Source organism: Desmodus rotundus, chromosome 2 (genome assembly GCF_022682495.2).
Source record: "Desmodus rotundus isolate HL8 chromosome 2, HLdesRot8A.1, whole genome shotgun sequence".
Taxonomy (NCBI): Eukaryota; Metazoa; Chordata; class Mammalia; order Chiroptera; family Phyllostomidae; genus Desmodus; species Desmodus rotundus.
The window spans coordinates 207,225,000-207,239,421 of record NC_071388.1 but is presented as its reverse complement, the minus strand read 5'-3'; the positions used below and the strand labels follow the sequence as shown (position 1 = coordinate 207,239,421).

Here is a 14,422-nt window from a genome sequence, read left to right as displayed (position 1 = left end):
ACGGGACTATCATGTCTGTACTTAGAGCCTTTCTGACACATGAGTAACGTGAATGAACGTGGGACACGTGGTTGATGAAGAACACGAAACAGCCCTCGGCCAGGCCGCCCGCCTGCCCCCACATCATTCCCACGGCCAGAGGCTGCCTGCTGGGTGGTCTTCCCTGTGGGGGAAACCCGCCTCGTCCTTCCTCGTTGGCCACTGGGGACCGCGCAGGAGTCACATCGGGAGGCTGTCGGAGGTGGAATGAGGTGTCGGTGGTGCTGGTGCGGTGGCTGTTTTATTTTTTATTGATTAGTTTTTCTTTCCCCAACCCCCCACCGCCCTCCCCTTTGGCAGCCATCAATGGCTCTCAGTATCTGCTTTGTTTTTATTTAAAATTCTTCATATAACTGAAATTATATGGCATTTGTCTTTCTCTTATTTCACTTGGCCCAACAGCCTCTAGGCCCATCCGTATTATCATGAACGGTGACACGTCATTCTTTTCACGGCGAGTGGTGTTCCGTCGTCCGTACGAACCACAGTGTCCACTCGCCTGTTTGGACGCCGGCTGCTTCCCGTCTTGGCCGCAGTGCACATACCTCTGTGAGCGGGTGTTTTTGTTCTCTGACTAAATACCTGGAAGTGTTAGTCCTGGGTTGTACAGCTACTCTATTCCTGAGGAAACTCCACACTGCTTCCCATCGTGGCCGCACCAGCCTGCACCCCCACCGCAGTGCCCGAGGGTCCCCTCTCTCCACATCCTCGCCAGCACTTGCTGTTTGTTGATTTACTGGTGATAAGAATTCTGACAGGTGTGAGGTGGTATCTGTTGTGGTTTTAATTTGCATCTCCCTGACAACTGGTGATGTTGAGCATCCTTCTTTATGTCTATGGGCCACCTGTGTGTCCTCTTTGGAGAGCTTTCTATTCAGGTCCTCTGCCCATTTTCTAACTGGATTATTTGTTTGTTTGTTTAACGTGGTGATAAGTTGTATGCGTTCTTCATGAATTTTAGATATTAACCCCTTAGCAGATATATCATTGGCAAATACCCTCTCCCACTTCTTATACACATTTTTGTAACGTCGATGTTTTCCTTTGCTATGCAAACTTTTTGAGTTTAATGTCATCCCTTTTGTTTATTTTTTTCTTTTCTTTTCCTTGTCCGAGGAGGCACATCCAAAAAGATATGACTTAGACCAAAATCGAAGAACTTGCTTCCTACCCTTTCTTCTAGGAGTTTTATGGTCTCGGGTCTTACATTTAAGTCTTTAACCATCTGAGTTTATTCTTGTGTGTGGTGCAAGAGGCTGCTCCGGTTTCCTTTTCTGGTTTTCCCGTGTCTGTCCAGTTTTTCCAGCACCACTCGCGGAGGGGATCGTCATTTCCCCCTGCACAGCCCCACCTTCTCCGCCATAGGGTGACTGACCCCACACGAGAGGGTTTATCTCTGGGCTCTCCGTGGGACAGCCCGTTCATCCCTGGACCTGTCTTCATGCCAGCACTGTGCTGTTTTGATCATTGTAGCTTTGTAGTATAGTTTGAAATTGGGGCACATGCTTCTTCCCACTGCGCTTTTTCTCAAGATTTCTTTTAGCTCCCCTGGTGCACAGATTAGCTGATATTCTCCACCAGAACTAAACCCCAAAGGGAGAGAACATGAGCAGAAAGAAGCAGTTGCCTTCCCCAAGGGCCTTTCAGGTCTCGGTAGCTGGCTTCTTGTACCTGCGGCTGGAACTGCCTCCCAGGAGCCTCCCCTGGTCCCCCTCCCACTGGCCTACCCCATCATCCATCCCAGGAAGCCCTGAGGACAGTGAAGGCCAATGCTGCAGGACGTCGGTCGGAGCCGAGCAGCCCCTGTGAGCAAAGCCTCTGCTGTCCACCCTCCCTCCTCACACCCAGGGGTGGCTGCACCCACGGGCTCATAGCCCAAGCCCCGCACCCGGCAGCAGGTTGGGACCAGGACGCCCATTCTCTCGCACAGCCGTCCGCCCTGCTCCAAGGCTCCAAGTTCACCCACAGCGACACCCACGTCCTCCTGGCAATGCCCCGCCCGCCTCCGTCCGAAAGCGCCTGCCAATGCCGGTGCTGTCGGCGGCGTATCCGGGGCACCTTTCACTTTCCTGGTGGCTGGCACCCGGCACCGCACGCTGCTGGGGAGCCAGGAATAACACCACGCCCTGCGTGGTAAACACTGTACTGCCAGGGCCCTGCTCGCACACGCCAACTGCGGGGAGAGACTCAGGTCCGCCTGCACTAAGCCCAAGGCCGGATGCCCCGCCCCCGCCTCCCTTCTCCTGCAAGTCCCGGAGCAGCGGCCTGCCGGGGGCCCTGCCAGGCCGTCAGGGAGCCAGACCCCAGGGGAAACCCCTTCCCGCCTGTTCAGAGGAAAGCCACATGGAGGCCACTGCGGTTGGCACCCCGGTTCCCCGGAACGAACACGCACTCTCTCTGGAATGCCACTGGGAGGCTCCCGGGGGAGAAGGGCCAAGGCCTTCTGCCTCTGCAGCCTCAAGAGGGAGATGCCTCTGGGTTCCCGGGGGGCTCCGAGTGTCCTCAGCACAGCCCTGGGGGGTGGGGGGAGCCCGAGGCCTGGCCCAGGGGTGAGAGGCTTTGGTGTCTTGGGGGTCATCTGGTCAGGCAGGTGCTGTGAAGCCGGTCTCCCACCCTTGTGAAGGTCAGGGACCTGGGCAGGCTCATTTGTCTCAGGCTCTGACGGGGAAGGCGGGAGGCGGGCCCATCTGACTGTGCAGGGGGAGGGGCGGGCCTCCCCCAGATCTGCCCCACAGCCTCCCCAGTGGAGGGACGCGCCTGCTGGGGAGGAATCCCCCTAACACTCTCCGAGGCTGAGTGTGCTTGTTTCTTGGTGTGACAGTTTCCCCCTGAACCGTGTTCTGTCCCGACATTGGTGGTCTGTCCAGCTGGGCCGCCCCTTTGGCATCCCTGTCAGGGCAGGGCACAGGCTGCAAGAGCTCCTGACCTGCCGGGTCTGTCCTGGCGCCTGCCGCACCGTCCCCTGAGGCCCGGGGTCTCCACCGATTCACAGACCATGCGTCATCGGGAGCTGGGAGCCGATGGAAAGCTGTCCCAGGAGCAGCGTGGAGAAATCCACACAAGCTACAGGGGAGGGGACATCGGGGGCAAGACGTGGGCGATCATTTGTGTTGAAATTGGTTAAGTGCTCGGTCAACACTGAGAAGAGACCGGGAAGACGGGGCCTTTATGCTTTAAAAGCTGTCTTCAATTTCATAACGGGCTGCCGGCATTCCAGCCAACTCACCGCAGAGCCGGCTTCACTGTCAAGGACAAGAGTCTACTCTACACGCATTTCAGCCCTGCTGGGCACGCTTGCCCTCGTGCCCGGGGGCCGCATGCTCGGGCCCTGCGCTGCTGGCTGCCGGGGCCACGGGGGTGGGGGCCCTGGAGGGAAGGTCGCGGGGGGCCCTCGGGGAAAGGCTTTCCCAGGCAGAGGCAGATTGGCCTTTTGTTGCTTATTGAACCAACAGCACCATGAACCAGAGAAGCAGCATCCAAAATGATGAAAAACAGAAAAAAGGCCTCCCTAACCCTCCACCGTTTACAAGATTCCTTCCTTCCCACGTGTGTCTCCAGCCAGGGACCTGTTCGCACCATGAGAACCAGGCACGAGAAGGCTCTTTGGGCCTCAGCAGCCCTGACTGACCGGTCCTTTGAGGTGGATGTTCCCCATCACTGCCTCTCTGCTGCTCACATTCCCGGGGGGCCAACCAACACTCTGTGGTCCCCCACAACCTCTCCCCGTCTGATAGGCAAGCCCACCCCCCATCACATGGTGGCCGAGAAGATGCAGAGAGTGGACCAATCCCCTGTCCCCCACCCCCAAACCCCACTGGCCCATTCTGAGCAGACAGGCCCGGCCACTTCAGAATGAGGACGTGGCCCTGACCATGACCAAGTGGCCTGGGGGTGTGGCCTGAGTCCCAGGTCGCTCACAGCACAGGGGGTGCCACCAGAGGACCCCTCACACGAGACCTCCTTCCCCACAGCACGCAGAGGCTGCCTGGGCCAGTCTCTCTTTGCGACGTGAAGGGGCTGAAGGACCATAAAGGCCAGGAATTGTGAATGACAGGGATGACAGGGGGAGCCGTCCACGTGCAAGAAACACAGCAAGTCCCGCAGGACCCACTGAGGTGAATCCCCGGCTTTAAACACAGGGGTCAGCTGAGTCATGCTCCCGCCTCACCCAGAAACCTCTACGTCCTGGTTACCCAGGCCTGTGAGTACGTCACCTTACTTGGCAGAAAGGGGACTTTGCAGATGTGATTGAGTTACTGGCCTTGAGACAGGAGGCTCTCCCGGCTTACCTGGGTGGGTCCAATGTCATCACAGACTCTTCGACAGGGTGGGGGGCAGGGGGTTGGGAAGAGAGGGCGGTGAAGGATGTTATGCTGAGAACGGCCTTGGAGATGGGGAAGGGCCCGGCCAGGCCACTGGGCGCTCCCAGAGGCGGGAAAGGCAGGGAAACGGGTTTCTCCTGAGCGCCCCCCGAAGGAACACAGCCCGCCCACACCTTGCTTTCAGCTCTCCTGAACCTCTGGGGCCACGAGGCGCGCCTGTGTGCTTAAGTCACTGAATGTCCAGCGACCGCAGCCGCCGTGGGACAGGAGCACAGCTTTCGCCTGTGCAGTGGGGCCTCCCGCGGCCGCGTCCCTCGGCTTTGGCCCGGAGCATGTGGGGCCCGTCGGTCCACGAGAGGTCTGACAGGCCGCCCAACCCATCCGGCGTGGCTCAACCTTTCCCGCTTTCCCCCGGGCTGGGCCGGGTCTAACTGTGCTTTCCCAGGTGAGGGGACAGCTCCATCTCTCAGCTGTTCAGACCATGACCTCGGAGTCACCTTTGACTCCTCCCAGTTTCTCCACCCCACACCCAACCTGTGGACAAGCTCACTGGCTCTGCCTACAACTGACCTCATTAGTACCCCACACCCTGCAGGGGCTCAGAGACAGGCCCAGGTCCTGTGGTACTTACAGGACCACACAATGCCGCCTGCGACCGCCCCTCCCCGCTCTGCCTGGAACCCCTGCCAGGCGTCTCCTGGCCGCCGCTCTCGCCTCCTCGAGCCTCTGCTCAGATGCCCCCTCTCCACAGGCCTGCAGTCCACAGTGGCCCCCAGGAAGGGAACTAGGAGCCCGGTGGGAGCGAGCGCTGGCGGTGGGGGAGGAGCGCATAGCAGAAGGGAGTCAGTACTGCTGGCAGGTGGCAGCTCCGTTGGTGGGGAGGGGACAGGGTGCCACCCATGCTACCGGGAAGGAAGACGGAAAGCCAGCCTCATCCCAAACCCCTCGGTTGCCACATTTGGAGTGTTCCGAATGTCTTCACCCTTTATCACCTCCAGCCCTTCTAGTCTTGCAGGGCTGTGGCCCAAGCCTCCCCCAGCCTGGGGATGAAGTCACCCTGGGGGGGTGGATCAAGTTGAAATAAAACCATTCAGGGAACACCTGAGAGTCAGGTCGCCTTGCTTCCATCCATCACCAGGAGGCTGAGGCCAGCAGGGGGGACATTTCCCGCCTCTGGCTTCCTCCCACCCGGGGAGCCCCGCGGTGAGGTGGGCTCAGTCCCACACACTTACTCCAGTCTTTCCTCTTCTTTCCGTCTGAGCTCGAAGTCCCGCTGGATGACTTCCCAGATGTGCTGGGCCTCTTCGTCCGTGAGCTTGGAAAGGTCCAGCTTCTTCCCCATCTCTGGTCCTCGGCAGGGTCCCACCTGGGAGATCACAGCATCAGCTGGGAGGCCTGGGACGCCGCTAACACACCAAGTGCCAGGCTGTACCCAGAGCGCCGCATCCCCAGGCAGCAAGTCTGCACCTGGGTTAGACGTGGTCCCCAAACAGGCAAACAGATGGGTCTGTGTGTGGAATTCCCACACCCTGGATTTAAAGGGATCTACTTCCTGCCCCCAGGCCTCACACTCAGAGGCACCGGGTCCCTTATTCTGTTTCCTTCGAGGGAGAAGTCTGTATAACGGCAAGGTCAGGACCATAGCGTGCTGCTTTGTGACAGGAACCCCCAGCTGTGACCCTGGAGAAACGCTCCACCCAAGGGCGGAGGGAAGAGGCCTGTTCTGGGGCACCATTCTGTTTGCGTGACATTCGCTGTGGGTGACAAAGCCGCCCTGTGACTTCAGGAGATCTTCACTGGGGCCTGAAATCTGTCTTCCCACGAACGTCCGGGGAGGGGTCCCATCTGCCTGCTCTCACGGGGGAGCCTTCAAATCAAAGGCAGGACTCACCCAGGCTCCTGGGGGGGGGCGCACCCCGCACACTGGGAGCAGCTGACCCTGCTGGCAGACCCACTGCCCCAACTCTGCGCCAGAAACGCCCGTCCGTTTTGTGTGAAAGAGGTTAATTATGAAAAGCGACGTTTTCTGAGTGGCACTCGGGTACCATGAACTGGAAGTCCCCAGAGAGACACCGTGGCTGTCAACCAGAACATTCCCAGGCTCGCGCCTCACACCTGGTGGCCAATCACTTACACTTTTGGCCCAACCCTCGGACGCAGTGGGACCGTGAGCTCTTTACCTGGAGGGGCCCCGAGCGCCTGGGCCAAACCCCGCCCCACCCCGGCCTCACTCGAGCGGAACTTGGATTCTGGACGGGAAACGCGAAAACAAAATGGGTTTTGATGCTCCCGGAGCACACAGTTTCTGGGTTTAAAAAAATTGGAACAAAAAGTTATTTGATGGATGACTGGGATTTATTCAGGGTTTTTTTTTTTTTTTTTTTTTACCATTTTTGAAAAAAAAAAATGTATCCTAAGAAGGGCAGTCATTGAAATTCTATTTCCAGAGCAGACAGAAGCGCCGTGACCGTCAGCTGAGTGTGGCCTTCCCTCTTGTGGGGATGAGGCCCACGCTGGCTCCTGGCGGCCTGGAACCAGAACCACGCTGAGATGTGACGGGGAGTGGGGAGACCAGAGCGAGACGCACAGCCCCCCATGCCCCACCCTGCCAGGAACCCAGGAACCGTGGTATGGGGGACCAGTACCAGCTTGCACACTCCCACGATGGCCCTGGGTTTGTGGCAAGTGACACATGTCCCCTGTGCTTGGTTTAGTAAAACCGGTGACGAGGGAATGTATGTTTTGAAACATAAACCCCACCCTGCTCAAGCAAGCCTGAGTCCACTTCATGGGTCAGATGTTACCATTGTACTCAAGTGCTTCCTTCAGTTCCGGCCCAACCCCGGGCTGAGCAGCAGGGGCAGGGAGAGGCGGGAGAGCAGCGACCCCCACCTCAGAGCTGGCTGTGCCAGGCGGCAGGAGGGGTGCTCCCCGGGGGCTCTGTCCCTAGGTCAGTAGTGGGGGTGGACAGCATGGTCTCTACTACTGTGACCGAACCCTCCCACTTAGAGCACGAACCAGACGCTCACACCTCTCTAAACACCATGTTTAGAAAAACAATCTTAAACTGAATGAGAATATGTTTGACTTCAGCATTTAAAATGCACGCTCCGAAAGTCATGTTCATTTTGGGGACATGTTGCTAGCATCCCGTCTGGCTTGCCTCAGGCTGGAACACTGGAGCAGCTGGAAGGGCCGGCCCCTCTGCCAGGCACAGCCGTGCCATGGGACCCACGTGGCCTCAGGGAGGGGACAGCCTTTCAGTCCATCACCTCTGGCCCATCAACCCCTGCTTCCTTGCTCAGCGAGGCCCCATCTCCACCCGGCCCCCCTCCCCGGCAGTCAAGGGCAGGCGGCCCAGCGAGGGTGCAGGGCTGCTTGGGCGCCTGGCCTGGCCTGCGTGTGCATCGGGAGGGCAGACTCCACGCACGGGCTCTGTCTGCCCCGCCCATTCGGGGCAGATAACTCCTAGTCACGAGGTTCCTGAACAAACGGTTCCACTCTGTGCCCGGCCCACTGCTCAGTTAGTAATCACGCCGTCCATCTGTGAGACTGCCAGCCCTCCCCCGTCCCCGAGGAGTCCTAACGGAGACCCGTGGGGCTGACTTGGCAGGGGCCCGGGTGGGGAGAGACAGTGGAGCCGGTTTTATAAACTGAATACCCTGGGCCCAGGTGGCTGAAATTCATTGGCGTGTCATCTTCATTGTTAAAGATTTGAGTTCATATTTTGGCCAAATTAAAGAGAAATCTGGGCCCTGGCTGGGGTGGCTCAGTGGATTGAGTGCTGGCCTGTGAACCAAAGGGTCGCTGGTTCGATTCCCAGTCAGAGCACATGCCTGGGTTATGGGCCAGATCCCCAGTAGGGGGCGTGGGAGGGGCAACCACACATTGATGTTTCTCTCCCTCTCTTTCTCCCTCCCTTCCCCTCTTTCTAAAAATAAATAAATAAAATCTTCAAAAAAAACACAGAGAAATCTGGCTGGGGCCTCCTTCACCTGGCCTGACCACGTCTCGGGTGGGCTGGCCCCTGAGCCTCGGAACAATGATGATGATGGGTGGGTGACGGTCACCCCCAGAGCAAATAAAACCAGGAATCCCAGTGAAGTCCGTCACTAAAGGCCCAGCTAGCCATGGCGGGATGCTCGCTGACTCAGAACCCAGGTGTGCGGGGCTGTCCTTGTCGATGAGGGTGCAGGCACACCCCCGAGAGAAGGCCTGGCGCCAGCTCACCCCCGCGGCGTTTCCCAAATGCTGCCCCCAAAGCCGGGCCTGCTGGCCATGGCTAGGAGCCCAGCCCCAAGCCCCCACCCCCATCCGCTGCAAGAGGAGCCCATTTCCACCGGAAGTCCCCTCCGCCTGCAGGTGCACCACTGGGTGGGCGCTCTGCAGCCAGCCCACCACCTGCCCATTCTCCCTGCCTGGCCAGGTCCCTCGTTCACACACGGACCCACGTCCTGCACCTGCCACAAAGGCCTCAGTTCCAGCGTCCACCGAGAGGACGGGTCACAGGCTGGGGCTGCAGGATGAGGGTGGGGCTGAGAGTCGGGAGCTGGCTTCCCACCACCAGCTGGCCCTGTGACCTGGGACAGGCGCCCCGGGTCTCAGCCTCCCCGCCTGTGCCAGACAGTGATTGGGCCCCAGCCCTGTCCAGCCCTGCAAGATGCTGGGGGTTGGAATAAAGGGCGAGGTTGTAAGGGGGGAGGAGCAGGGACTCTTCCTTCAGCGGTCGCTCTGCAAAGACTAGCACAGTCAGACCTGAAGGCTGACCCCACCACATGAGCCGCCGTCACCACACTGCTATCCAAGGCCACCAGGGTCCCCTTTCCCATCAGCCTGCTTTCCACCCCAGTCCCCCCACCAGATCCACTCCGCCGGTGGTGCCTTCTCAGCCCGGATGCTCATCTGTGCACCCGCACTGCCTCGCCCGTGTGCCAAGGCCGCCGCTCAGCGGCCCGCGGTCTGCAAGCTCTAGCCCTCTCCCTGGACTTCTCCCCATGGCAGGGCCAGCCTTTGCGGTTAGTGGGCCCCTGGGGCCTCGGGCCTCACCTGCCCCCGTGGTCACCCCAACCTCTCAGAAAGAAATGTGTAAATAAGATTAAAAACCCCCATAAAAAAGAGAGAAGATAGAAAGGCCCCATCCCACCTGAAGATGAAGTGGGGTTCTCCGTGTCTGGGTACAACCCGAGCCTATGAAGCCCGGGGGCATTTACAGGGAGGCTGAGCTCAGGCACTGCCCACAGACCCTCCGCACGTCTCTACAACGTGGCAGGTGGGTGAGGAGGGAGCCTGGCAGCAAACAAAAGAGGTTTCCAATGCAACCGCAGCTTCTGGGTGCCCAGAGGGAGGCAGGGGCGCCTCCTCCCAGGCCAGGACATCCTCTGGCTCCGTCCCCAAGATCTGCAGGGCAGGAAGCCCAGGAGGAGGTATTACCCCGACAGCCTTGGGCTCCGGGCGGCCAGCCCAGTGAGAACGCTCCGGGTCAGCGGCCTCCGCTCAGTCTGCACGCAGACCCATGACAGGGCTCCTCATTAAAAGCATGGTTTCCTGGAAAATGGGCTGCCTGAGGACCTGGACCAGTCTGGTCAGAGTAGCCAGGTGACCTCTGAGGTTTGGGGTTCTGGGGGCTGGGACAGGATTGCCTCACAAGCCTGGAGCCAAGCCAGGGGGGGTCACATCTCCATGAACCCTCCCTGATCCTGAGTCTCCTGTCCTGGGCACCACAGGTGCCCCACCCATTCCCCTGCTCCCGGCACTCACAGACTCTCTTCCTCGGTGTGCAGGCCCTGCTTCGGAGGAGGCTGGGCGTCTGGTCAGGGCGCACTGGGGCAGCAGGGTGCAGGGCACAGGCCGCAGGGCAGGAGCTCCTGACTGCCTCGGCCTGGAGAGCAACAGGCGAGGCAGTGGTGCTGCCCGCCCGGGTCACATGGGTTGTGCCCCGCCCAGCTCCGGGAGCGCGGGCACCTCCGGGTGCTGGGCCAAGAGGAGGGCCGCGCGCCCGGTGCCCGTGCAGGAGGGAGCTCCCTGCCCCTCGCCCCGAGCCAGCTTCAGGGAGAAAGGCGTCAGCGGGGAGGGGTGGGTTGAGCCCTCACCTGGCGAGTCGCGCCCTCACCTGGCGAGTCGCGCCCTCACTTGGCGAGTTGCGCGACTTTGCCTAGTGACGCTGCGGGACGGTCCTGCCCTTGGTGGATGGGACCGGCTTGCCTGAACGCTCCCGCGGCGCAGTACCTGGTTAAATTCGTACCTCAACTTTGCAGGGAGGACGCTCTTTCCTCCGGCTTTACAGATGGGGAAACAGGCTTGGAAAAGAGCCTTAGTTAGCCAAAGCCACGCACTAAGTGGGGACACCAACTGGGCAGCGGGACTTTGAGCCCTGGTTTCCTCGTGCAGATCTCGTGCAGTTCTCGTGCCCCTCACCACCCTCCGTCCTGCCTGGCATCTGGACGCCCCGAACGGGGAAGCCCACAGCGCCAGGAGCCCCGCCGCGGGGAGGGCGCCTAATGTACGCCCACCAAGAAAAGTCCTGCAGGTGAGTCACGCCGCCTTGGCTCTGGGCGGAGTCAGGATCTGCGCGCAGACGAGGCGGGGCGAGCGGGGGGACGCGGGGCGGGCGCCGGGAACGCCCTCCTCTCAGCTGCGCCCTCGCTCGGGCGCCTCCGACCCACACGCGCTCAGGCGCAGCCACCACCTCCAGCCCGCACGCTCGCCTGTCCTTCGCGCGATCCCCATCTGCCCTCTCTCCTCCGCAAGTGGGCGCGCAAGAGCGCTCTCCCCTCCTCCCTCCTACTCATCACTTAAAAATAAAGGATCGCTACATTCTTTCCCCGGAGCTAATTTTGAAGCTCAGTTCCATGTCTGCACAATGTGGATAGGAATATAAATAGATACATAAATAAGCAATGCTTTTAGGTGAACAGTCATTATTACCTCCATTTTACGATAGAGGAAACGAAACCTTATAGGATCCTTGTGAGAATTTGTAAGGAGCTTTCAAAAGCCACAAAATGCTACTCGGAGCGAGAGCGTTGGGTTGCAGGTGTGCCTCTGGAAGCGCTGGAGGTTGATTTGGGTATTTCAGGTCCCTGGGCAACCTTAGGATGGGGGCTCTCACCAAGCACCATCACCTGGTGCGCACGAACCCTGGAGGTGCGTGCAACTTACACTCTGACGAATTTCCACAACCCATGGGAGTGTCCTCTCAATTGCTTGTCAAATTAATACTCCCCACCCCCCACCCCCGCCCCAAGTTGGTATTGGGACTGTAAATTCCTTGAAGGAAGACTTAAAAGCAAGTTTTAAATTTCGGTAATTATTTATTTAAATTAGTAGGTTTTAAAATGTACAAAAATATGTGATAAAGATATGTGGTAAGGAATATAAATAGTATAGAATGAAAAGTCAAACTTGCTTATTCCTTCTCCTCAAGGACCATCATCATTAATGGTGTCTGTGCACCCTTCCCCGACCCGTGTATGGGGTCCGGCCAGTGGGCTCGCCAAGCGGCTGCAAGAATTGGACGCCAGGCCGGGGGTCCAGCCCCTGGCTGTGTTATCCTGGACGTGTCATTGGACCCCCTCCCCCTGCTCCGCCCAGCTCTCTCTTCCGCACGGTGGGAGGGGTGGGAGGGGTGGGAGGACCTGCACCCTGGCGTTGCTCTGAGTGAAAGCTGGAGAAGCCCCGGGGAGGGGGGGGGGGTGCCAGTGGGGATCGCAGGGAAGGTAGGAACGGCCCTCCGTGTGGACCCAAGCTCTTCTTTGCAGCGGTCACAGAGTATCCATTGTAAGCATTTACTGTAATTATCTGAGGAACAGTTAACCATTGATTTCTTGCTATTTTAAATGCCTGCCAGAAATGTATATGGTGGATAATAATATCGACATAGGCATTTTTATATTGATACGTATTATTGTGCATATATACTTACACCAACATATCTGTAGAATAAACCCTGAAATTGAAATCACTGCATCGAAGGATGTATGTGAGTTTTAAAGAGAAAATTCTAGAATTAAAAAATGTTAAACTGTTGAAACAATCTCAAAATCACAGCGATTTGCAAGTGTGATGTGAAGACCTGCCCTCCCCCCCCCCCCCCCCCCCCCCCCCCCCCCCCCCCCCCCCCCCCCCCCCCGGCCCGTGAGTGAGCTGCTGACGGATGTGTACATGCTTCACAAACACCGACAATCTGCTGCCAGGCGGAGTCCAAGTGCGAAACGATACAATGTTGCTTTGCCAGTTGTCTCAGTAATGTCCTTTATGTCAGAGGATTAGTTCAGAACATCTGATTTCTTAGCTATTCAGGGGGGACTGGGAGGGGCAGCGAGAGAGGAGGGGAGAGGTGAGCCAGGAGCTGGGTGGCCGCTGGCCAGCATTGTGGGGTTTGGTTGTACCCCCTCACCCTGACATTCTTGGCCTCACAATTGAGCCTCTGCCCCGCCCCCTGTTTCTCAGGGCTCCCAGTGTGCCCCCAGTGGTATGGCCCCCACACTTTCTGCCCTTGCCCTGTGACTGCCCTGCGTTGTTCACCGGCTTGGGGCTGGCTTTCTCTTTCTCAAGACCGCGTGGCCCCATCTGGTGTCTTACAGATGAAGAAACTGATGCCCAGAGAGGGGCTGACGGTTGCCCAAGGTCACACAGTGAGTTAGAGGCGACTGGCACCCCCAGCAGGAGCCTCTCTCATGGGCCATCAGGGACCCTGGGGAAGTCCAGTTGGTGGGTGGACACCAGGGGCGGTGGAGGGTCCTCCCCACCTCTTAGTCTTGGGGGGGTGGTCTGGAGTCCTGGCCTTGGCTGCGTGTAGGGGCACAGCAAGGGTCGCTTTGCTGGAGGGAAGCTCACGGTGGAAGGCAGGCCTGAGGGCAGGGGCCTCCAGTTTCCCAGCTGGGGAGCTCTCCTGTGAGTCCCACTGAGTGCTGCTCACAGAGAGGGGCCTCCCGGGGGAGAGGAGGTCCCTGCCCACCAGGGGGTGCCCTACAGCGTCGGCAAGCACCAGCTTCCTCGGAGGTGGCAGAGTCCAGTATCAGTGCTAGAGGCCTGCTGTCCCCTGCCCACTGTGGTCCAGGCGCCCTAGCGTCCTCCCCCGCAGGCCCCCGCCTAAATCATCGGGGCCAGCTGAGCGCTGGGCCCACTGCGGCACCTGCGTCTTTGAGATAGACAGCCAGGAAGGTGAACCCACAAAAAATATCGCCCTCAGTCCCAGCCATGTCCTGCAAGCCATCTGTAAATTGCAAGGAAATATGTTTTCATCTGACCCAATGAATTAAAAAAATTTCATGGATCTGGAAAATTGAGAAAAGTCCTATATTGGGAAGCATTCTCAAAAAAAAGAAAAGAAAAGAAAAGCCAGATCAGCTGGGCGGGGAATCACAGCCAGGCTTGGCGGAGGTGGCGCCTGACCTTGCTTCACAGGGCACAGGGCCTCGTGACTCCGCCCCTGGAAGGACCCGCGCTGACCCCGAGTGAGCTGCATTCCTCGAGGGGGTCAGAACCCTGTCCCAGCACCCGTCTGCCGTCACCCCCCTTGCTCGGTGCCCCCCTCCCTTTTCTGAATGACGAGCGTCCCTACCTGGCCTGGTGGGACGCCCTGCTGGCTCTGCCCTCAATAGATCCCTTCTGGGCAGCCCGCCCTCCACGCCCTTGGGGGCCCAGTTACTCCCTGCTCGTTCCTGTGGGCCGTTCTCCTAGCTCACCTGGCAGCTTTGTCTGGTGGCCTGCCTGTCAGCGTCTGGGCCCCCATACGGAGCTCCGGCGGCAGGGGGACTGTGACGTGGGCTCTGAGGGCCGCCGGCCTGACCCACAGCCGGCCTTTGTGACTGTGGATAAATATTGTTCACCATCACAGTCATGCATTTAGGTAATGCCTCTGACTTTAACTTTGACTGATGGGCATTTTCCAAACAGAGCTCTGCTCTCCACCCACCAGGGGGCGGAGCTCACAGTGCCTCCCGGGGACCTGGGGCCAGAGGCCTGGCGGGAAGTGGCCCATGGGCTGGGAGGGGGCTGCCGTGGACTCCGCCTCTTCCAGGGCCCCATTCTCTCCCTGCGTTTTTGCGGTTTGTGGGGCC

The 14,422-nt window shown here is 59.0% G+C and overlaps 1 protein-coding gene across 8 annotated transcripts in view; it reads right to left on the bottom strand.

The window, feature by feature from the left end:
- Window positions 1–14,185, bottom strand: part of MLPH (melanophilin) — a 36,276-nt gene extending 22,091 nt beyond the window's left edge. For 3 of the 8 annotated variants that reach the window (XM_053919256.2, XM_053919258.2, XM_053919255.2), the window contains exons 1-2: window positions 14,048–14,185; window positions 5,594–5,727 (exon numbers count right to left, since the gene is read on the bottom strand). In XM_053919256.2, the coding sequence (XP_053775231.1) occupies window positions 5,594–5,703 (110 nt within the window). In that variant the 5' untranslated portion in view covers window positions 5,704–5,727; window positions 14,048–14,185. Of the gene's footprint in view, window positions 1–5,593; window positions 5,728–9,504; window positions 9,759–10,118; window positions 10,246–14,047 lie in introns of those variants that run through there. The other 5 variants (XM_053919251.2, XM_053919252.2, XM_053919254.1 and 2 more) reach the window with 4 other exon arrangements.
- Between the last annotated feature and the right edge of the window lie 237 nt (window positions 14,186–14,422).